This window comes from Onychostoma macrolepis, chromosome 22 (assembly GCF_012432095.1).
Source record: "Onychostoma macrolepis isolate SWU-2019 chromosome 22, ASM1243209v1, whole genome shotgun sequence".
In the NCBI taxonomy this organism is placed as follows: domain Eukaryota; kingdom Metazoa; phylum Chordata; class Actinopteri; order Cypriniformes; family Cyprinidae; genus Onychostoma; species Onychostoma macrolepis.
In genome coordinates, this window is record NC_081176.1 from 4,790,739 (window position 1) to 4,815,911 (window position 25,173).

The 25,173-nt window shown below is 37.3% G+C and overlaps 1 protein-coding gene and 1 long non-coding RNA gene across 2 annotated transcripts; both read left to right on the forward strand.

Annotated features, from left to right (window-relative positions):
• Window positions 1–138: 138 nt before the first annotated feature.
• LOC131529857 (uncharacterized) lies at window positions 139–12,708 on the forward strand. The gene is made up of 4 exons (XM_058759802.1): window positions 139–624; window positions 11,201–11,530; window positions 11,940–12,269; window positions 12,462–12,708. The coding sequence occupies exons 1-4, from the start codon at window positions 498–500 to the stop codon at window positions 12,488–12,490; spliced, it is 816 nt and encodes a 271-aa protein (XP_058615785.1). The 5' UTR covers window positions 139–497; the 3' UTR covers window positions 12,491–12,708.
• A 132-nt stretch (window positions 12,709–12,840) lies between these two features.
• Window positions 12,841–14,931, forward strand: LOC131529870 (uncharacterized). Its single transcript, XR_009268241.1, has 3 exons — window positions 12,841–12,878; window positions 14,669–14,800; window positions 14,848–14,931. It is a non-coding gene; the product is annotated as an uncharacterized LOC131529870 (long non-coding RNA).
• The last annotated feature ends 10,242 nt before the right edge of the window (window positions 14,932–25,173 follow it).

The following is a 25,173-nucleotide window of genomic DNA, read 5'->3' on the forward strand; positions in this document are numbered from 1 at the left end:
AAAAAAATAATTAAATAAAAATAATAAATAAATAAACGCACAGAATGGTAGGAACAGAGCATTGAGACCCACGATTTCAGATGTGTGCAGCTGAACATCTCGGCTTTATTGTTTGCCAATTCACGAGTTCGCCTGCTCATTCAGCCCTGCCAGCTGGTAAACACACTTGGCTTGCTGTCCACGAAGGAGGCTCGAACCCGAGGCTAGGCTAGAGCTCCGAATAAGCCAATTCATAAGAGTTTCTGATAATTAATATCTATAACCAAAATAGTAAAGCGCCAAATTATACTATTTATTAATTTAAGAAATATAGCAGCCACCAAAAGGGAAAAGAAGGCGATGTCAAGCCTCTGCGTCATCGCGCTGCAGTGCGTAAAGGGAGCATCACAAATCACATTTTCACTTTCATTCGTGACGCAGCGGTTTGTAATGCACCAGTACGCTGGATGCCAACCCCCGTAAAACAATAATAATAACAAGAAGAAGAAGAACACACAATGGCTTCGGGTTTACTGAAGAGGAACATAGCGCTATTCAAAATCTGTGTTTATTTTTTAGAAAACCTGGTGAAAATGAAGCTTCTCTTTATGTCGCCCTTATTATTCTGGCATTTGCTCCACCATGGTAAGACATTGGTTTATATCTCTCTTGCAGTATTTTGATCTCTAACCGAAATTTGCGGTTAAAACGGTGTTTTCTACCAAACATGCTGCGTGGGGCACAATAGAAGGATTTACGTCAGCGTCAGGCTGGTTTATTATAACGGGCTATATCAGTGACTAGACTGGACTCATGCAGAGACAGCAGCCCGTTGGTTTGTCTTCCGTAGTGACTGTATTCTGTAAGCCCAGTTACAGTGCGTCGTATAGACGCAGCGAATGTATTGCTTCGGCTGTATATCCCAGGTGAAAAAGACGTAGTATTAAATGTATTAAAAATATAATTGAAATTCAAGTAGTATGTTTATAATACATTTGTATTCACAACATGCTTATTTGAAGTGCATTAAAAATATATTGAATTGCATTTTAATATATTTCTAAAAAGTATTAAATATATGCTTAGTTATACTTCTAAGAAATATGCTAAACACAAGCGTATTTTTATTAAAAAAAAAGTATACTAGAAATACGTTGGTAATAAATATATGCTTAATTACACTTTTAAGGAATACACAAGCATACTTTTAGTGTATTTACAGAAAACATAGGCTATGTTACCCTTACTTAAAGTATATTTTATGTGTAGGCCTACTTAGTGTAAGAACATAACAAAATGATTACACTTTTAGTAGGTTTTTAATCCACTTTACATTGCAGCAGGCCTACACATGGTTATATTTGAAATATTAATGTATTTATAATTTTAATATTTGCAAAAAAAAAAACATTATTAACATTTACAATGTACAAACCTCTGTCAAATATTATTAACCATTGCAATATTTAAAATATGTTGATTAATATGGGTTATGCTACTTTTGTTGATTAGGCTGTTGTTCAGTATGATACATTAATTGTTGAGCCTGTCCTCCAACAAAAAACGACCCTATAGGTCGTTTGTGCAAGCCCTTATTACGACCTATATTTACGTTAAGTTAAGCGCCCTCTAGCGCGCGTAAAAATAATGACAGTCTCGTGTTGCGTCTGTCGTCATGAAATGATGTTTGACTGTCATTACCAATCAAAATACGTGTTTATTTAAATGCAATGTGTGGACTTTTTACACCGATCTCACAGTATTCTTACATATTTTACTTGGTGGCTAATTCGTACGAATGACCACACCTAACCCTACCCCTAAACCTACCCCTTACAGAAATCATGCAAAATCATGATTTTTAGTGCACATTTTATGAGCGCGTGCGTTATGGGATCGAACCCATGATCGCATGATCAAGTATATATAGGCTACATATCGTTGTATAACACAATGCTCTACCAACCGAGCTACACGAACCCTGAACTATGACGCAGATAAAAGGGTACAAAACATTAATATGAAAATGTCCTGTTGCCGATAGGGGCGCAATTGTAGTATACGCACTGATGGGTCGTATTTCAGGGATTTGGACAAACGACCTATACGGGCGTATTGGTTGGAGGACAGGTTGGGAGCCGTATTTACTATAAATTACTATAGTATTTTTTTTTAAGTGGGCATAGCTACAAATTAAACCAAAAAAATAAAAAAATAAATCACGATGGCTAGTGAAACCACGGTAACCACAAATTAACCATGGTTTTGCTACACTAACCATAGTTTAACCATGGTATTTGTAGTAAAACTGTGGTTATACAAATGGTTTCAGATTTCTTTTGGCTATAAATACGCAGTGCGCTGTCATAGACACGCAAATAATACTGAATGACATTCTCCATGATTTGTGAATTCATATGACAGTGTCCTCCGGGCCGAAATCTTTTTTTTTTTTTTCGTAGGGACCCTTAATCTTATAATGGCTATAGCTCCAAAAATTGGACACTTGAAAGACTGAAACCGGTGTCATCTTCACCAGCTTGATCTGTGAATTTTTTTCACAGAAAAGCTTTTGTCTACAGACTCCTTGGTAAGTCCGCACTAAGGAAAGTGAAAGATAGGCGTTCTTCATGTTTAAACGTCTACTGCCAATAACGCAGACTGCTGGAATAAAAAAAAATATTGTTTTAGCTCGAGTTCGATTTGTGGAAACTTTCACAATCGCATTTTATCGCGTGGCAGTGTTTCTCTTTGCTCTGGCCCCTTTTCTTGTAGGCTATAACAATGTTATATGGCGCTATTGAATAACGGGTCATAATGCTAAAAATATATAGTCTATATGTTTTTTAGCCAAAAACATATATGAAATATATGTTGCAAACAAGGAAGCTCAATGAAAAATATTTTGTTAATAAAATAAATATATTTAGTTTCAATCTTTACATACCAAAGTATATTTCTAAATGGGTTTTTCAGGGGCAAGAAAATGCATTTTGTTGGACTGTCAAATGCTTTTAAAAATATATATTTCTGTATTTAAAATACATTTTCAAAAATATACAAAAAAATAAATGGCCCAAGAAGTATTGGTAGAAAATATATTTAAGTAAATATATTTTTTTAATAAAAAAAAAAAATATATATTTATTATTATATATTTGATGTATGTATTATTTACCTAAATATAGGTAAATATATGTTATTTAAGGAAATATAGCAATTTATCTTTTTACATTTTTTGTATGTTTTTTTTTTTTTTTTAAATGTATTTAAAATGTAAAAATATATTTTCAAAGATATACAAATTTGGGTCAGCTGTCATGTACATCACTAATCTGATCTGTGAAAACTTTCACAGTTCAGTATGGGTCAGCTGACCCTTCCCTGGGTCACTAACATCACTATTCTGATCTGTGAAACATTTCTGAGGTAAGTACGGGTCAGCTGACCCTTCCCTGGGTCACTAACATCATTATTCTGATCTGTGAAAACTTTCACAGTTCAGTATGGGTCAGCTGACCCTTCCCTGGGTCACTAACATCACTATTCTGATCTGTGATATTTTTGATTCACCAGTCTGAAACATTTTAAATGAACAACTTTATTGAAAAGGTAGTGTTACAGGGCTGAGGAAGACATTTGCCTGATACATGTAACTTTAAAGTTTAAATTCAATTAAATTTAAATTATGTAAATATGAGGTGTATTAATTGTTAATATTTGTTTGAGCTAACAACACACCTGAAGAGGAAACCAACAAATAATCTTGACTTTCACATTAACAGTTTTCAGCTTCAATCATATTGTCCTTTTTCATTAATCTTAAGTTTTTACTTCCTGTACCTTTTTATAAGGCTTGTCAACTTCACTGTATTTCACTGATATTTTTAATGAACCTTTCAGATTGATACAAGATGTTGAAAATAGAGTTTGAAAGTCATTGAAAGTCTTTAACACAACTTATTTTCTGTATTATTTTTTTAACAGGTATGTGTCCTTCTTCATTTGTCTTATGGTTTTAGTTTATGTTGCTTCCAAAACAACATTGTCTTAGTTTTGACATTTTTAAAGAATCTTTTTTTAAACAGCCAAGCTAGGGTATTGCTTTCAGTTGCAGTATCATATCATGTGTATATGTACACAATGCAAAATTTGCAAAACCATAGACTGTTATCCTTGGTTACTGAGTCCACCTCCTTCTGTGTCAGGTCAGTGCACTTTGTATGTGTCCAGAGCAAGCAGCTATCACACTGGATCTGATTTGTAATGAAATTGTAATAAAAAAGTTTTGTATTATTAATCATTTTACCCAAAATAATTTTGCTGCAATGGTTATAAAAAATATGACAGAGAGACTGGAAATTACTTTATACTCACCCAGAGTGCATTCTCAGCAGTCTCATTGCAGCCACACAGCTGACAAACACTTTGAATAGACTCTGCCACACAATGAAGGATCATTTTTAAAGTTCACTTCATAGCAGCAATCACAAATTAAGAAATTATTTTTTTATTTTTCCCTATCAATAAACAACTGTTCATACCTGAAGACGCTAAAATAGTAGCTGCCATCTGTTGCCTAATTTCAGCTATTGCCTCCAGGCTTGCGTCAATGGAAATATTGTTGGGGACATCAGGGAATTCTGAGAGTATTACCTCATCAAACTAAAAGTAATAACAGAAAAGGGTGTTATATCATATAGAACATTTATCCTTACTGTCTGAATGAGTTTGTTCATTTGTGTTAAAAATATTTCTATACCTTCATAACAAAAATCCCACAACTACTTCCATCCTGCTGGTTTGTGTTTCTAATTTTCTGATAATCTGATATTGCACCAATCTTTTCTGTCCAGAATGTTGTGGCGCATTTGGAAGAACCTTCTAAAAACAATTGCAAACATTCTCAGCATCTATATGTATAGCTTGATTAAATGCATTGAAAGAATTTAACAGGCAACCCATTTTTCTTTAATAATTATAATAACTATTATATTGCAATAACTCTTATTCATGAGTGTTTTTCATTTATCTTGTGGTTTTAGTTTCATTTTAATTCAGCTTTTGTTGTCTTTTGTTTACATACCATTGATTATATTGCTGTTGTACTATATTTATTTATTTATTTTTAGTTGAGGTTATGTCATGTAATGTTACTGTAGTCATGTGGTCTATCATTTTCTGTAGTACTCTGATTTACAGTATGTAATGGACTACGTGTGTTTGGCCTTGTCTAATGAAGAATAATATGCCTGGAACTGTCACTTATAGTCATAATAAATATTTTTCTGTTTATTTACCTGTAGTATGCCAACATTTTCTATTTGTTGTTTACCTCACAGTTGCATATATTCATAGTAACTTTAAATTATACACAGCAATACACATTTAACTTTTTCAAAAACATTTACACAAAATATTAAAAATACATAATGTTCAAACAGTTTTTTCGTGCTAAATTTTTTTGAAATGTACTAATGAAAAAGGGAAGCCTGTTATCAGGATGAAATTATTGTACTAACTACAACACTTACCACCAAGGTCCAGTGGGCTCCATGTACATTAAGTGCCCCAACTGCTGCATCATAATCATTCAATTTCAACTGTGCAAAAAAGTAATAAATGCAATTTAAACAAAACATATTATTTAATAAAAATATATGAATAAATTAGGCAAATTCATTACCTTTGACATTAAATGTCTCTTTATGACCTCATCGTTTGCATTCATTATTACACCAGTTGTGTAATGATTAATAATCAGTACTTTTTTGCTGCCTCATGTCGAGTTTTCACCATCCAGAGGTAGTATTCAATGGTCTATATATAGCGGGTGAAACAAAAATTAATTAATACAATTAATAATAATAATTCATCAAGCCAACCTAATAAAAGTGAAACTAAAAGGGTTATTTACAGATCTGAATTGGTAAATAATGAAAAATTTATATCTCAATAAATAATTTATCATATACATCATTTTTACATTACAGTATGACAACAAATGCCTTTTGAAAATATGTGTGTTGCATTGTCTGCTGCTTAATTAATATATTGTTAAAATGACTACTGAAACTCAAACTAAATGATTCTCACTGCATATTACAACTTGAAATCATTCCAGTAAAAATATGAAAACCTAAGGAAAGAATGATATGAGGTCTTTATAGAATATTATAATGAATAGTGTTGTTGACTTTCAATTTTGTACTGATTTGTACAATAGTATTTGCACAGAACATTTACATTGTTAAAGTAGTACCAAACAATACTGTACATGTACATAGATGCATATGAATAACATGATTGTTATGATTGATGTTCAGTATTTTACTTAAAACATCTTACCTCTCCACATAACCATTGTTGAGGACAAAGTGTTTTGAAGTCTGTAACTCTTAAAACCATAGGGCTGTCTTCTTGACTCAAAGGCAGTGCAGCAATGACAGCTTCTTCGATGTCCGTCTCCCAGAGAGCAAGCGTCTAGAAGACAGTTTTTATTTACATTATATATATATATATATATTTTTTTTAATATATATTTTTTACATTTATTTATTTATTTATTTTTTCCCTGACAAGATAAAAAGATTACCTTTTCCTGGGGATCTTTGATTGCAGCTGTTTCTGACCATGTATTTAGCTGCTTGGTGTTATGCAACTGTTGTACATCCTCCTTCCATACATCACATGCCATTGTTTGAATGCCTGTTGTAGAGGCTTTGACATCAGTGTCAGGTATGCCATTTCTATCAGAAGCGGAATTGTTTCTCCTTTTGTCTGCCTTTTTGTTTTTTATTTTTTTGGGGACAGGCATGGTTACAGGGACACTATAATACTTGGACTTTCGGAGAGCAGTTACCCTTTTTGCCCACTGCTCTTCAGTTAGGTCTGTGGCTTCACTTTTTCTTTTAGCTTTTGAACGTTTGGATCCAGCCAACAGACCATGTCCAATTATGTGTTCACGGTAGCGTCCTTGTAAAGAAGAATGAAGTCTGCAGATAAAATCTGCTGGTCTCATTTTTCTTCTTCTTTGTAAGATGGATTTTTTCAAAATGCCAAACCAACATTCCACATGGCTATTTGTATCCCTGGTTTTGGCTTCTACCGTTGGTTCAGGTGGTTTTGTTGAGTCAGTGGCATACTTTGCCATGTTTCCAAGGAAAATGCCACTCCATAGTGGGAAAAGACCCAAGTAGTGCCCTGTCAGGAGATTGATAATCCCTTCACATTTGTACGCATTGTCATCCACACTGCTAGTCCTCTCTTCTTTTTCCAATACATCCATGGACTCCTCCATGACTTTGAGAAACTCCAAGGTGAACTGGGATCGTCCAATGATTGTGTTTTTGGACATTTGAATATCATCTTCTGCAGGGATGCTTGCCTTGAGGAAAATGTCATCCTCAACATCTAAAGCAATTTGCTTTATGTAATTGTTGAGTTTGACAACTGCAGCTTCCACAGTTGATGTAAAGCACATCTGCAAAAAGATTGCCTTAGCCTGCTGAAGAGTTATGCTATTTTGCAAAAGTGCAAAGCAGAACACAGCAAAGTTGTGCGATCCTTTGTCTGTTGTATGTTTTCTGGCTGCATTCGAAAAGGTTTTTACCATGTGTGCAGCACAGATATGCACAACAGTGAACCTTATTACATCCTTCCGTTGAAGTTGGAAATGACAGATTTTGTGTGCCCTATCTAAGAACGTATCAACATTTTCTTTGTTGAACGATACGAGAACACTTTGGATCAGTGCCCAACTAAAATCTGTCTCAATGCGAAGTACTCGGACAGAGGTCAATTTGCTGACACTGTGCACAAATTTCAGCAGCCAGCTTGAAATATTTGGCACATTGTGTTCATTTGTCAACATCTCTGTTACTGGAAGTGGCGGTTTGTTTGAACCATCTCCTGGAAGAACAAGAGCATAATACAGCACTTTCTTAGCTTGATTTGGTATTTTGCTCACTATTCCTCCGGTCGCATCCAGATAGAGGGATGTGTTGTGGTTGTCCTTCAGGTGTGACAGAAGGATTTCCATTCCCTGTTCTGTGTACATTTGCACCGCAAAAGGATCAACTTGCAAATGCTGCATGTACCCAGGGAAGTTGAAAAATCCTGTATCACACTCTTTGAGTATTTTCTGAGTTATCATTAGTTCCATGACAACATTATCATGGAACCGGAGGCTCTTTTTAAATTCTGAGGATATGGTTTTTAGAACATTTTTTGTGAGGCATTTTGAAATGTTTCCAGCTATGAGCTCTGCAGTTGGAGTGGAACTCAGTTTTCTGTAGTAGAAATTTGAAATTCCAATTTTTAATGCCTTGGCTATTTTGCCTCTGCGTGTGTAACTTGCCCTACGAAATTTTAGTTCTTCTTTTGCATGTCTGACACGCCCAAATTGGGTGACACAGAAGGTAATTTTTCTGTTGTGTTGTGGTGGCTCCTTACAGGTAAATGCATATTTGGCCTTGCAATCAGAGAATGTGCACACAGCCTGTAACTTCATATATGGTCCATGTTTCCGACTGTGAAGGCATCTAACTCTCTGGTATTTAAATGCAATTGGACACGATGGTTTTATTTTCTTAAACTGTTTGTAAATTATGTGAGTCCAAGGAGTTCTGAGTTTTAGTTGTCCTTCTTTAGGTGCTATTTTTCTCCAGTCTTTACTCGTGATGTGAATTTTGAATTTCTTTTTACCTGTTGTTGTTGGTCTCCACTGGCTTTCTTTGTTTTGTTTTGTATTGTCTGGTACATCCCTGGTGTCACCCTCATGCTCTACAAAGTCTTCATGTGGATGAATTTCTTCAAAGCAGCAATCAAGCTCATTGATTTCCTCAGCCATGTCATTGAATAGACAATCATGATCTGATTCTGCATCTGTATTGTCTTCCTCATTCTTATCCAGGTGGTCAGTAAGTTTAATTTTTTTTCGGAAACGCGTAAAAACAGTTGACCGCACATTTTTTCGGGTTACTGTGCCATACAACTGAGAGCCACTTTCGGTATTTAAGTGTGTCACTTCCAAAAACATTTTGGGCAACCTCACTCCATATGATGGAATTCCATGGTATCCTTTTCTCTAGATTAATCTCAGACTTTAGAAACTTTTCAACTAGTCTTTCAACCCCTCCACATTCACTCCAAAGGTCTGGAGCACCATGTTTCAGACCTATTTTTTTGCGTGGTTTTACCATGCTGGTCTATATACCATGCTGATTAATCTAGCATGATATTTCTGAAAACAAACGTGCAGGATTTACTGTAATGAGGTATTCAGCAAGTATTGTTGTGATAGCCTGGGGTAAAAATATGAATAAAGCACGAAAAGCTGAAGCAATATGCCAATGTAATAACCATGCAGTCCACGTGTGATGGATCCCTGTGTCCTCTGAGGGAATTAACGCACGAAAAGAATTTGGTCTTTAAAAAAGAGTGGATATTTATTGTAGCCTTTTTTTATTTTTAAAATTATTATTATTTTTTTTAATGTGGAAAAATTGGTTAGCACTTCAGTAGCTGTGAGGTTTTTTTTTTTTTTTTGCATTTTGCATTTTGCACTTTGATGGTGCCCATTAAGAGTCGCTGTCCTCTTTTGAAGTGCTGAACTACTGCCGGCATGCAAATATTTATTTATTTATAAAAAGCCAATAGGATCAATTTAATTTATGCATATATTTTCAGCAAACAATAGCCTACATCAGTGCGTTTGCACATAGGACAAAATGTTGAGCACAATTATTTCAATGCACCGGCAATTGATCATCATCATCTTCTTCTTCTTCTTCCTCTTGTACATTTTGATCTTTGCACCTTTTGCTTATTTATCGTGGCCTTAAAGAGTCGCTATATAGGCTATGTGTGTGAGTGTGTGTGTGTGTGTGTGTGTGTGTGTGGGATATGATGTTAGTGATGTCACTTTCCTTATAGCGGACTTAAGGGGTCTGTGGACAAAAGCTTTTCTGTGAAAAAATTCACAGATCAAGCTGGTGAAGATGACACCGGTTTCAGAGGACACTGTCATATGAATTCACAAATCATGGAGAATGTCATTCAGTATTATTTGCGTGTCTATGCGCACTGCGTATTTATAGCCAAAATAAATCTGAATATCGAACCGCAAACTATCTTTACTGCGGCATAAATATGTCAAAAAAAAAAAAAAAAAAACTACTACACTTTTACTACAATAAAACCATGGTTCATTTTCGTAAGGGATTGACTACACATGACATGGTCGAGTGACAGTTACTATGGTAAAAAAATATGGTAAATGTGTGGACTTTTAGTAGGACTTATAAACTTAAGTAAATAACATCAATATGAACAACTAAGCATACAAGTAATATATAGATTGCAACATCAGTTTAAAGACACGATGTTGCTATAGCTTACACACGATAATGTACATCAGAATGGCAAAGGTATATATAAAACAGATTAAACGTAATGCACATATGATAGTTACAAAGATCAAATATCACACACTTTCTTTTCATTGAAGCACAACACCCGTGAAATTAATAAATATATAGTACGCGCTATGGCAGAAGTTTAGCAACCGCATCGGCTCTCTCCACAAACTCAACTCTCAGCGCCGTGGGCGGGATGCTCGCCTGTGCGTAGATCGGCGAATTCTGATTGGCTGCCGCACGAGATGCTGTGCATCTGTCGATCTCAACAAAAGAAAAAGTCGTGATCAGCATTTTAAACAAGTATAGAAGCTACATAAACTATTTACATGTTTCCCCTTAGACAAAATAAGTAATCACTCGATTATATTTATTTATTTTCTTTAGTATTGCGGTACGTTTTTACCTTGTGTAATATTTGCCTGTGAGTCCTTCATTTTTGTTCAGTATGAAGATGGATCTCCAAATCATACAGTCACTGGAAAGTGTTCAAATACTTGAGATGCTGGAAAACTGTGTTTCACTGCTCAGGACAAACAAGGGCCTCATGAACAATTATCACAAACATAACAACAGATTTTGATCATTTAGATGGTGACACAAAATTAAGAATCAAGGGTATGTAAACTTTTGAACTGGGTTCATTTGTTTATTATTATGGTACATTCTTTAAGGGGAAGTGTTTGACGTCTCAAATGCAATGGTGTTGCCATTAATTTAGAGGAACAGCAGTTTTATTTCATCTGCATTCATTTGGAAGAAATTGTGAATTGATTAAAAACTGTGATTCATTTCTTCTTCAGGTGCATCTGGTGTTGATATAGACGGAGTGTTACTGATGGAGGGAGATTCAGTCACTCTACACACTGGTGTTGAAACAAACCAACAAGACAAAATTAGATGGTATTTCAATGACACTCGCATCGCTCACATCACTGGAGATCTCAGTAAGATCTGTACAGATGTTCAGTGTAATGAAGGTACTGAGAGATTCAGAGACAGACTGAAGCTGGATCATCAGACTGGATCTCTGACCATCATGAACATCAGAACCACAGACTCTGGAGTTTATAAACTACTGATAAGCAGCAGCAACTTCGACAGTGAAAATATCTTTAATGTTATTGTACATGGTGAGTCATGTTTGAAAGGTACTGTCATACATATAAATCACTTCGTTCATGTGTTATTTGTTATCATTTTGTTGTGAAATTTAGAGGTGATTTTTCTTCTTACCTGTATATTAATTTACATAGAGTATATAGATTTAATCAAAAACAGATTTACTGTTAAAGTGGAATTTGTAGGCTTGAATATAAATGTGGTTCAGTATGATTTACATTTTTTCCCCATTTGTTATTAGTTTTATCAGTTATTTTCTACTTATCATCTATTTAATTCCAGCTCTTTTTTTACAGTCATTTTTTTCTCCCACCAGGAGTCCAAAGTGCAAAGTATTTGGTTTAAAATGAGTTCAATAGCAAAAAATGTGCAATTCCCCCAAAAGAACGATCTTCCAGCAGTTGTTGGTTTGTGTTTCAGGTGTTCCTGCTGCTGAACATGATAAAATGAAGAGAAAGTCAGTGAAGAAGGGAGAATCTATTACTTTACATTCGGATGGAGTAAAAAAAACAAATAATTTAAAGATGTGGTATTTTAATGACATTCTCATCACTGTAATCACTGGAGATCAGAGTGAGATCTGTACAGATGATCAGTGTGATGAGAGATTCAGAGACAGACTGAAGTTGGACAATCAGACTGGATCTCTGACCATCACAAACACCAGAACCACCGACTCTGGACTTTATAAACTACAGATCAGCAGCAACAGATTCAGCATCGTAAAGACATTCAGTGTTAGTGTCACTGGTGAGTATCATTTTAGTCATTCAGTACTTTTTCACTTGAACTATTTTAGAAAACTGATACATTTAAATCGACCCAGTAAATGTTTTCGTTGTGGTCTGTTTGAAGAAGTGAACTTTGATTCAATATATAACTGAGATCAGAGCTGTTTCAATATATAACTCTGAACACTGATGTTTCTTGTTGCTGTTTTAGCTGCTGTTCCTTACAAACCCACCAGATGACACCTTTATCAAATAAATCAATGTTATACAACTTTTCACTAAATATCAAAGTTTTTTGTATCGTTGTTTATCAGTCCATCTAATAATGACTGTCTCTCTTTAGCTGTTCCAGATTCAACTGTTGTTGCTGCTGCTGTTGTTGTTGTTGTTGCTGTTCTGCTGGTTGTAGTTGCTGGTGTGATTTACTGTCACCACAGGCGAGCTACACAATGGGGAAAAAAAGGCAAGAATTGCATACAGATGATCTGACAAACAAAAAAACAATAAAATAAATAAATAAAAATCTTTAAAAATATGTAAAAGCATGCAGTTTTATTCTGATTGACCAAAGTACATTTTTGTTATTGTTCAAACAGGAGAAAGGACACAGCACAATGATCAGGATCAGGTAAGATGTGCACAAAATCTGTAAACACCTACACTATGAATTTACAACATATTGACTTATTTGAGAAAGGCTCCGATATACTTAAAGCAAAATTGAATAACTAACTGGTATTGTGTCATTTTGAACAAAATTAGGCCAGAACAAAGTTTGGTTACACTTTAGAATAGGGAACACTTATTCACTATTAACTACGACTTTTCCCTCAATAAATTCCTAATTTGCTGCTTATTAATAGTTAGTAAGGTAGTTGTTAAGTTTAGGTATTGGGTAGAATTAGGGATGTAGAATAAGGTAATGTAGAATAAGGCATTAATATGTGCTTAATTACTACTAATAAATGGCTAATATTCATAATATGCATACTAATAAGCAACTAGTTAAGATACCTTAAAATAAAGTGTTACCCAAAGTTTGTTTTGTTGGAGTTTGTTTTGGGAATTTGAAACAACTTGCTTTGAACTACCATTGGTCTGTGGCAGTTATGCAATAAGTAGATGTGGCTCTGGGGCTCCACCTTCTTTGATGTAGAAATCTTTTCCAGCTGATGTATTCTGTTAAGTCCCTCAAGTTCAGATGTCTGTGAGTAAAAACATGAATACTCTGGAGAGCTGCTTTATAGAAACTGAAGAAGTTATTCTAACTTGTAAGGCTGGAAGAACCTCAGATACTTTCTCCTGAGATACGGACATCTTTCTCATCAATCCTTTCTCACTCATCTTTCTCATCAATCCTCTTTCTCACCTATATATTTGTTACTTTTCCCCCACTTCCTTCCCTTCACTCACTTAACTCAGAATGGTCAATAGCAAAATATAATGTTCAACAGGTGGCCCAGGTGGACTCTTACAGATATCTGGGCATTCACATTGATAAACTAACATGGAGTGTTCAGGTTGAAAATGTCTGCATTAGGGTTTTTTTTAGGGTATTTTCTTCAAAGGTTGAGGGTCTTTGGTGTTAACCAGAAAGTGTTGCTTCTCTTCTATCATGCTGTAATCGAGAGCATTTTTTGATGTGGCATCTCAGCGTGGTTTGGCAATCTTAGTGTACACTTGAAAGCCCAGATTACACGGCTAACACAGAGAGACATGAAAATTATGGGAGTTAAGCAGCATCCCACACTTCAGGCTGTTTTTGAAGAAACAGTTATTAGACCTGCTCAAAAAATTATTTCAGATCCCACCCTTGGGAAGACGCTTCAGAGTTCTTCAGTGTAGGCTTAACCATTTTAAGAACTCCTTTGTCCCATTGTCCTTTAAAGCATTAAATGATAAGTTAGCTAGAGGTCAATAATTATATAAATATATATATATATATATATATATTTTTTTTTTTTCTTCCACCCCATCTGATGTGTGCAAATATATACAAACATGATGATTAAAGATGTTGCACAATAGGTAGGGTGCAATTTAGTTGTTCACTGTATATTGTGGGGAGGGCAGAGACGGGTCGCTGTATGTATTATATGAATGTAGTATGTTATTTGTGTAAAACAACAGTGATCATATTGTATGTGTCCAACACAAATTTCCTTCTGGACAATAAAGTTTATCTTATCTAATCTTATCTTATCTTACATATATATTCACAATATTCACAGTCATGTATTATTTGAAATGTCTCAATCTTACAAGAAGTAGACTAAAAGGTAATACATATTCTAAGAGTTTAGAGATATGTTCCTTATTGTAGAGGGAAAAATGTGTTTGTGTAACTGAATCTTCAAATATTTTTTTTTTTCACAATCATTTGTTTTACCTTCTATGAATCTGTGCTCTTTCTTTCAGGACAATGATGAAGAAGCATCACTCCTTATTCTGGCTGAGAATCCGCAGATGGTTGTTGCTGATCATACTGACGACAAACCGAAGGGTGATGCTGGAAAGAAACTCGCTGATCATACTAACAAAAAAGCGAAGGTGATGCTGGAGAGAAACTCGCTGATCATACTAACAAAAAAGCGAAGGGTGCTGCTGGAGAGAAACTCGCTGATCATACTGACAAAAAAGCGAATAGTGATGCTGGAGATAAACTCGCTGATCATACTGACAAAAAGCGAAGGGTGCTGCTGGAGAGAAACTCTTTGATCATACTGACAAAAAGCGAATGGTGATGCTGGAGATAAACTCACTGATCATACTGACAAAAAGCGAAGGTTGATGCTGGAGATAAACTCGCTGATCATACTGACAAAAAAGCGAATGGTGATGCTGGAGAGAAACTCTTTGACCATACTGACAAAAAGCGAATGGTGATGCTGGAGATAAACTCGCTGATCATACTGACAAAAAAGCGAATGGTGATGCTGGAGATAAACTCGCTGATCATACTGACAAAAAAGCGAAGGTTGATGCTGGAGAGAAACTCGCTGATCATACTGACAAAAAAGCGAAGGGTGCTGCTGGAGAGAAACTCTTTGACCATACTGACAAAAAAGCGAATGGTGATGCTGGAGATAAACTCGCTGATCATACTGACAAAAAGCGAATGGTGATGCTGGAGAGAAACTCACTGATCATACTGACAAAAAGCGAATGGTGATGCTGGAGAAACTCGCTGATCATACTGACAAAAAACCGAAGGATGCTGCTGGAGAGAAACTCGCTGATCATACTGACAAAAAAGCGAAGGGTGATGCTGGAGAGAAACTCGCTGATCATACTGACAAAAAGCGAAGGGTGATGCTGGAGAGAAACTCGCTGATCATACTGACAAAAAGCGAATGGTGATGCTGGAGAAACTCACTGATCATACTGACAAAAACCGAATGGTGATGCTGGAGATAAACTCGCTGATCATACTGACAAAAAGCGAATGGTGATGCTGGAAAGAAACTCGCTGATCATACTGACAAAAAGCGAATGGTGATGCTGGAGAGAAACTCGCTGATCATACTGACAAAAACCGAAGGATGCTGCTGGAGAAACTCGCTGATCATACTGACAAAAAGCGAATGGTGATGCTGGAGATAAACTCGCTGATCATACTGACAAAAAGCGAAGGGTGATGCTGGAGAGAAACTCGCTGATCATACTGACAAAAAGCGAATGGTGATGCTGGAGAGAAACTCTGATCATACTGACAAAAACCGAAGGATGCTGCTGGAGAAACTCGCTGATCATACTGACAAAAAGCGAAGGGTGATGCTGGAGATAAACTCGCTGATCATACTGACAAAAAGCGAAGGGTGATGCTGGCAAGAAACTCGCTGATCATACTGACAAAAAGCGAAGGGTGATGCTGGAGAAACTCGCTGATCATACTGACAAAAAGCGAAGGGTGCTGCTGGAGAGAAACTTGCTGATCATACTGACAAAAAGCGAATGGTGATGCTGGAGAGAACCTCGCTGATCATACTGACAAAAAGCGAAGGATGCTGCTGGAGAAACTCGCTGATCATACTAACAAAAAGCGAAGGGTGATGCTGGAGATAAACTCGTTGATCATACTGACAAAAAGCGAAGGGTGATGCTGGAAAGAAACTCGCTGATCATACTAACAAAAACCGAAGGATGCTGCTGGAGAAACTCGCTGATCATACTGACAAAAAGCGAAGGGTGATGCTGGAAGAAACTCGCTGATCATACTGACAAAAAGCGAAGGGTGATGCTGGAGAGAAACTCGCTGATCATACTGACAAAAAGCGAAGGGTGATGCTGGAGAAACTTGCTGATCATACTGACAAAAAGCGAAGGGTGATGCTGGCAAGAAACTCGCTGATCATACTAACAAAAAGCGAAGGGTGATGCTGGAGAGAAACTCGCTGATCATACTGACAAAAAGCGAATGGTGATGCTGGAGAAACTCGCTGATCATACTGACAAAAAGCGAAGGGTGATGCTGGAGAGAAACTCGCTGATCATACTGACAAAAAGCGAAGGGTGATGCTGGAGATAAACTCGCTGATCATACTGACAAAAAGCGAAGGGTGATGCTGGAGAAACTCGCTGATCATACTGACAAAAAGCGAAGGGTGATGCTGGAGAGAAACTCGCTGATCATACTGACAAAAAGCGAATGGTGATGCTGGAGATAAACTCGCTGATCATACTGACAAAAAGCGAATGGTGATGCTGAGAGAAACTCGCTGATCATACTGACAAAAAGCGAAGGTGATGCTGGAGATAAACTCGCTGATCATACTGACAAAAACCGAAGGTGCTGCTGGAGAAACTCGCTGATCATACTGCCAAAAAGCGAAGGGTGATGCTGGAGAGAAACTTGCTGATCATACTGACAAAAAGCGAAGGGTGATGCTGGAAAGAAACTCGCTGATCATACTGACAAAAACCGAAGGTGATGCTGGAAAGAAACTCGCTGATCATACTGACGACAAAGCGAAGGGTGATGCTGGAAAGAAACTCGCTGATCATACTGACGACAAAGCGAAGGGTGATGCTGGAAAGAAACTCGCTGATCATACTGACAAAAAGCGAATGGTGATGCTGGAGATAAACTCGCTGATCATACTGACAAAAAAGCGAATGGTGATGCTGGAGATAAACTCGCTGATCATACTGACAAAAAAGCGAATGGTGATGCTGGAGAGAAACTCGCTGATCATACTGACAAAAACCGAATGGTGATGCTGGAGAAACTCGCTGATCATACTGACAAAAAGCGAATGGTGATGCTGGAGAAACTCGCTGATCATACTGACAAAAAAGCGAAGGGTGATGCTGGAGAGAAACTCGCTGATCATACTGACAAAAAAGCGAAGGGTGATGCTGGAGAGAAACTCACTGATCATACTGACGACAAACCGAAGGGTGATGCTGGAAAGAAACTCGCTGATCATACTGACGACAAACCGAAGGGTGATGCTGGAAAGAAACTCGCTGATCATACTAACAAAAAAGCGAAGGGTGATGCTGGAGAGAAACTCGCTGATCATACTGACAAAAAAGCGAAGGGTGATGCTGGAGAGAAACTCGCTGATCATACTGACAAAAAGCGAAGGTGATGCTGGAGAGAAACTCGCTGATCATACTGACAAAAAAGCGAAGGGTGATGCTGGAGATAAACTCGCTGATCATACTGACAAAAAAGCGAATGGTGATGCTGGAGATAAACTCGCTGATCATACTGACAAAAAAGCGAATGGTGATGCTGGAGATAAACTCGCTGATCATACTGACAAAAACCGAAGGATGCTGCTGGAGAGAAACTCGTTGATCATACTGACAAAAAAGCGAAGGGTGCTGCTGGAGAGAAACTCTTTGACCATACTGACAAAAAAGCGAATGGTGATGCTGGAGATAAACTCGCTGATCATACTGACAAAAACCGAATGGTGATGCTGGAGATAAACTCGCTGATCATACTGACAAAAAGCGAAGGGTGATGCTGAGAGAAACTCGCTGATCATACTGACAAAAAGCGAAGGGTGATGCTGGAGAGAAACTCGCTGATCATACTGACAAAAAAGCGAAGGGTGATGCTGGAGAGAAACTCGCTGATCATACTGACAAAAAAGCGAAGGGTGATGCTGGAGAGAAACTCGCTGATCATACTGACAAAAAAGCGAAGGGTGATGCTGGAGAGAAACTCTCTGACCATACTGACAAAAAAGCGAAGGGTGATGCTGGAGATAAACTCGCTGATCATACTGACAAAAAAGCGAAGGGTGATGCTGGAGAGAAACTCGCTGATCATACTGACAAAAACCGAAGGGTGATGCTGAGAGAAACTCGCTGATCATACTGACAAAAAGCGAAGGGTGATGCTGGAGAGAAACTCTGATCATACTGACAAAAAGCGAATGGTGATGCTGGAGATAAACTCGCTGATCATACTGACAAAAAAGCGAAGGGTGATGCTGGAGAGAAACTCACTGATCATACTGACAAAAACCGAAGGATGCTGCTGGAGAGAAACTCGCTGATCATACTGACAAAAAAGCGAAGGGTGATGCTGGAGAGAAACTCGCTGATCATACTGACAAAAACCGAAGGTGATGCTGGAGAGAAACTCGCTGATCATACTGACAAAAAGCGAATGGTGATGCTGGAGAGAAACTCGCTGATCATACTGACAAAAAGCGAATGGTGATGCTGGAGATAAACTCGCTGATCATACTGACAAAAAGCGAATGGTGATGCTGGAGATAAACTCGCTGATCATACTGACAAAAAGCGAAGGTGATGCTGGAGAGAACTCGCTGATCATACTGACAAAAAGCGAAGGGTGATGCTGGAGAGAAACTCGCTGATCATACTGACAAAAACCGAATGGTGATGCTGGAGAAACTCGCTGATCATACTGACAAAAAGCGAATGGTGATGCTGGAGATAAACTCGCTGATCATACTGACAAAAAGCGAAGGGTGATGCTGGAGAGAAACTCACTGATCATACTGACAAAAAGCGAAGGTGATGCTGGAGATAAACTCGCTGATCATACTGACAAAAAAGCGAAGGGTGATGCTGGAGAGAAACTCGCTGATCTTACTGACAAAAAAGCGAAGGGTGATGCTGGAGAGAAACTCTCTGATCATACTGACAAAAACCGAAGGATGCTGCTGGAGAGAAACTCGCTGATCATACTGACAAAAACCGAAGGATGCTGCTGGAGAGAAACTCGCTTGATCATACTGACAAAAACCGAAGGGTGCTGCTGGAGAAACTCGCTGATCATACTGACAAAAAACCGAAGGGTGCTGCTGGAGAGAAACTCGCTGATCATACTGACAAAAAACCGAAGGGTGCTGCTGGAGAGAAACTCGCTGATCATACTGACAAAAAACCGAAGGGTGCTGCTGGAGAGAAACTCGTTGATCATACTGACAAAAAAGCGAAGGGTGATGCTGGAGAGAAACCCTCTGATCATTCCGACAAAACATGTTCTTCCGGTGGCGCTGCACTGCTGGCGACTCAGACTTTGTAGCGCATGCTTCGGCTGTGATACTATTTTAACTTAATTTAATCTATAGCCCATTTTAATTTAAATTTATTCCGAATTAACTTGTGTGGGCTCCTGAGAATTTGAATACAAAAATCAGCTCAAAGACTGTTGCTCGTTTGGGTTTTGATCCTGGTCTTGTCATCGATAATCTGCAACACTTTTCCGATAATGCCATGTGACACTGGGACGCCAATCACATATACTAGAGACGCTCTCCTGCTGCTTTGGTCCAACTACTTTGGTCCAACTACTGGATCTGTTCGGTTTGCCATTCGATATAAGAAGGTTGGCGGATAAGCTACCCCAGAGGAAAAGAGGACAAAGAGGTTGTGTTCATTTGTGTCTCCGGCGGCGAGGAAACAGACCTCCTCCCTTGACCAAAATAATCCTGAGAAACGTGATCTCTACAGAACAAAATTGAAGAGCTGCGGTAAAATCCAAGGTCTGTTTTGAATACAGAGGAGCCGGCCTTATCATACTCATGGAAACATGGTTGCACCCTGGTATGGCCAGCACGCAGTTCGAAGTGCAACTGGCTAGGAAGATGTTACCCATGACACACAAAAAGCAGATGATTTGAACTGTTTCTTCTTGAGGTTTGATACTCAAATTTTTGATCTAGAATGTAAAACGAAGCTAAGCTCTATATCTACTACTGACTTGGGGGAGAATAGGTTGTTGATTAATTGGGACCAGGTTCAATCACTATTTAAACAGATGTGTCCAAAGAAATCCACTGATCCTGATGACATCTCGTCCTTTTTATTAAAAGTCTGTGTAGAGGAATTGTCACATGTATGGTACTCTATATTTCAAAGGTCTATTGATTCTAAAGTAGTAACAGCAATTTGTAAGAAGTCTCTTATAATTATTGTGAATAACAATAATTTTAGACCAATTGCTCTTATATCAGTAGTGATGAAGTGTTTTGAGAAGTGTATGGTGTCAATGTTAAGAGAAAATGTTAGTAATCAATTAGATTCACTTCAGTTTGCTTATAGCAAAGGAAGGGGAACAGGTGATGCTATTAATGCATTTGGTCTTAAATCATTTGGAGGATTCTGACACGTGTGCTTTTTATTGATTTTAGTTCAGCTTTTAATACTATTCAACCTTATGTTTTAGTAAAAAAATTAAAGCAGTTAGGTGTAAATCCTACAATTATACAGTGGTATCACTCCTTTTTAACAAACAGAACTCAGAGAGTTAAAGTAAATAATAGTTTGTCCCACAAAAAATACTGTAGTACTGTTATCCCACAGGGCTGTGTTAGTTTGCCAGTTCTTTTTACGCTAATGAGTGCTCAAATTGGCACCCACAGAACCTTGTTCTGAAGTACTCGGATGATACAGTAATTTTAAGTCTGTTGAAAAAACAAGACTATTCTTCTGTTTATTGTTCTGAGATCAACTCATTTGTTGAGTGGTGTGATTTTTTTAAAAAGAAAACTGAGGAAATCATATTTGATCCTAAGGGTATTGGTGATCATATGCCTGTATCTGTTCACAATCGAGAAATTACACAGGTGCAATCATACAAGTATTTAGGAGTGCATATAGATAAATCTCTTACGTGGGACACTCATGTTAATTGGGTTTGTGAAAAACTACCAGACGTATTATCTACGTAGATTGTGGTTTTATGGAGTTGACAGGAAAATTATGTATCTCTTTTATCAGTCTATATTAGAGAGTGTTATCAGGTATGGTTTGTCCACCTGGTATAATAATCTTTCTGTAAAATCCAAATCAAAGATACTATATATTGTTCGAACTGCTATGAAAATGATAGGACTGAAAGACTATCCCAGTATTCAAACTCTGTATGAGCAATGTACACTGAATGAGGCAAAAAGGATCCTATAATCCATCTCATACTCTATCCCTGTTATGAACTCTTACCCTCTGGAAGAAGGTACAGCACTTTGGTCAACCTTCGTTGTTTTTAAATGTGCTTTACAAATAAATATTGTATTGTATTGTAAGAATTGATCAGTGCTATAATGCATTGTGGCAGACTTTGTCATTCATTATCTCCCAAATTCGACAGTAAAACCCAGGGAAAGTTGACACAGATAGAGACTTGGTCGTTCAGAAAAATAATTTATTGACATTTTCGTATTAACTCTGAACTCATTTGAATAATGCATGTAGAAAATAGTAGGAACTAATCAGTGCTATGATGTATTTTATCAGACTTTATTTTTATGGAAAACTCCACAGTATAATATATTTGAACCTAATATAACTGTATCTTTTATCTTTTGTATTTTGGGGCACATTTAATTCATAACCGCTGAAATATAGGTCTTTGTCAGCTTTTTGGCCGCTTCGTGTGTCCGTACTGTAATACCACAAACAGATGTGCAGCAGAATCCAGGTGGCAGCTGACTTCACCGGGTTTTCACGGATGGCGGCTCACTTGACTTTTTTTTTCATCTTGAAAGTGTGACTGTCTGCCATATTACTATTACATTTTCGGTATAAAATTAGTGTGGATTGTTGGTAGTAGTCACGTAAACTTTAAAACATTGCAATTACATTAAATTATGGAGGTTTTATGCAACTCAGTAAGGTTAGTGGTTTACTCGACTGCCAAGCTATTAACTAATTAGCACGTGTTTGTTCGATGAAGATGCTGTAGTTTTTTTTTTTTTTAAGTTTTAGTTTTATGTTAATATTATAAGGGTGCATGTAGTCATATTAGTACTTCAGTTGTTCATTACAAAGTGCATTGGAAATTGCTGTGCACATGCTTTACTGCTGTGTATGTAACGTTATTAGCAATTTTTTTTTATTATTGCAGTTGAACATGTTTATCTGTCAATTCTGCAAGAATGAGAGCAGCACAATCCTACATTTTGTGCAGCATGTGAAATTGCATAGAAATGTGCCTAATTCACAATTTAGATGTGGTGTGCCTGACTGCCAACATGTTTTCACAAAGTTTTCTTCATTGAAGTCCCACATATACAGACATCACAAAGAACTTCGCACATCTGCTAAAGAATTTCAGGCACAGATGTGTGATAAAACATTTAAATTCCATGTAGAATTCTGTGAAGTTCAATGTGGGACCTTAACACAGCTTTTGTCTCATTTGAAGAGCCACATTCAGTCAGGTCTGGAGATCCGGTGCCCATTCGGTTGAAACAGGACATTTAAGGTGAGATCTACATTCGCATCACATGTATCACGGACTCTGATGTTGCGTCTGAGAGTGAGAGATCAGACGTTGTAGAGCACAATTTTCCTGAAGTTGAATCTCTTTTTTTTTTTTTTTTAAAAGAAATTTTACCCTTTTCTATCTGAAACTGCAAGCTAAATTGCTATTACCTGAGTCTACCATTCAAGGCATTGCTGAAGAATTTCAAAATATCCATGACATTGGGCAGTCTTATTTTCTTAGCAAACTGAAAGAAAAGCTTGCTTTGCTTGAATTATCAGAAGAGAGGATTAATGACGTGATTGATCAGTTGTCTAGGGAGGATTTGCTGACAGCTAATAGTGGTGTTTTCAGTACAGCACAGAGGGAAAAACTGCTTTCAAGCAAGATTTCCACTTTTGAGCCAGTCCCTATTTTACTAGGAGATAGTGAAACAAATGGGAAAGTACGGAGCCCCTAAAGAGACATTGGCAAAAAAATAAAAAATAAGACTTTCTAGTGCGCACGAGAAACTATCGCGTGCGCACGAGATACTATCGCGTGGGCACGAGATACTATCGCGTGCCCACGAGATACTACATTTACAGTTTCCTGTTGCATCACTTCTGCCATCTTACACAGAAGAAAACAAGAGCATGCATGTGCATGAATTAGCCTAATTGAGATCTATTTTGGCCTTCAATACTAAAACATTGTTTCTGTTCTTGCATTCGGACACAGATAAATCATCACTGAACAGCACAAGAACGGCTTTTTCTCTCAGCCTATATTCCACCTGAACAATACATAGCCTAACATCTCAGGATTGTCCATCTGTACATAACTTCTCAAAACTTTTCATCTGTAAAATAGCACATTCATAATTCTTTCTATTTTCTCTATAGGCCTATGTTGTACATAACCTAAAACATTTGCACATTAATAATTCTATTTTATCTATATTTTTATTACCATAGTTATTGTTTTTTAATGCATTGTCTATTCTATTATTAGCCTTATATTTCATTCTATTACCTTAAATTATATGCATGACTACACTCTCTCTGTACTTTCTCCACTGGATGCTCCTGTCACCAAGACAAATTTCTTGTGTTTTTGTGTGTGTAAACACACTTGACAATAAAGCTCTTTCTGATTCTGACATTTAAAACGCATTTTGAGGTCTAGAAGGATTGGTAGCTACAGTATAAAAGCTCAAATTTTAGATTTCGATATGGCGATAGCCTATTGTCCCACATAAAACTTTAAAAGCCAGTCAAATATGTATATAATTGAAAGTGATTATTTATTTTTGATAATTATTACTTTACTTCAGTTTGGTTTTCAATAACTGCTGTTAGTTTCTGTCACGAATCTGGTCTGCACTTCCGTTCATTCACCACTAGAGGTCACCCGCTCACCACATGGATTTTCACACCACACATCACATGGACTTCATTTCCCATCATCCAACACTGATCACAGCTGTCACCAATCACACGCACACCTGATCCCACGCACACACTGATCACACTCCCTACTTAAGCCATGGACTTTCTCTCCCTCGGGGCCGAGTATTGAATGCGTTTACCGCTCCCCAAGCCGTAGCAACTCTACAGAGCCCGTGTTTCCTGGATTAACCCTTTCCGTGCCATTCCGTGGTTCTGTTCTGTTCCTGTATTGTCCTGCGTTTTTCACTCCCCAAGTGTCAGCTGCTTTACGGAACGTTTGTTATTTTCTAGTCTGTGTTCCCTGTATTTACCCCTGTCTATCTGTTCTGACACTGTTTGCACCCCCATTGGATTCTAGCCTGTGTTCCCTGGATTATCTGTCTGCCTTGCCCTCTGGACACTGTTCGCCGATCATCGACCTTTGCTTACCCTAGGATTACTCTTCGTCTTGTCTCTGCCATACCTGTTTGCCATTGCCCTACCCTGCCTGTATTTGACCATGCCTATAAATAAAAGCTTGCAGATGGATCCACATGTCTCATGTCTCGTCAGCCACGTTACAGATTCGTTTCATTTTCGTTTTTTATTTCTTTGACATTTCTTTGACATTTTTCTTTTATCTTGATAAATAAATGCCTTTATTTCCGTTAAATACAGTTCCTAATATAACATATTTTACCGTTTAAATATGTATACGATATTTCATTTACTTCTAAAATGCTTGTTAAACGAGTTTAAATGTAATTAATATTGTATTCATGTTTAAACAGTAAAATATGTTGTATTAAGAACTG

Excerpts from the sequence above, each read along its gene's own strand:
- LOC131529857 (XM_058759802.1), top strand. The coding sequence starts at position 498 with ATGGCTTCGGGTTTACTGAAGAGGAACATAGCGCTATTCAAAATCTGT. Across the intron at positions 625-11,200 it reads CTGGCATTTGCTCCACCATG|GTGCATCTGGTGTTGATATA; the intron begins GTAAGACATTGG and ends TTTCTTCTTCAG. Across the intron at positions 12,270-12,461 it reads ATTCAGTGTTAGTGTCACTG|CTGCTGTTCCTTACAAACCC; the intron begins GTGAGTATCATT and ends TTGCTGTTTTAG.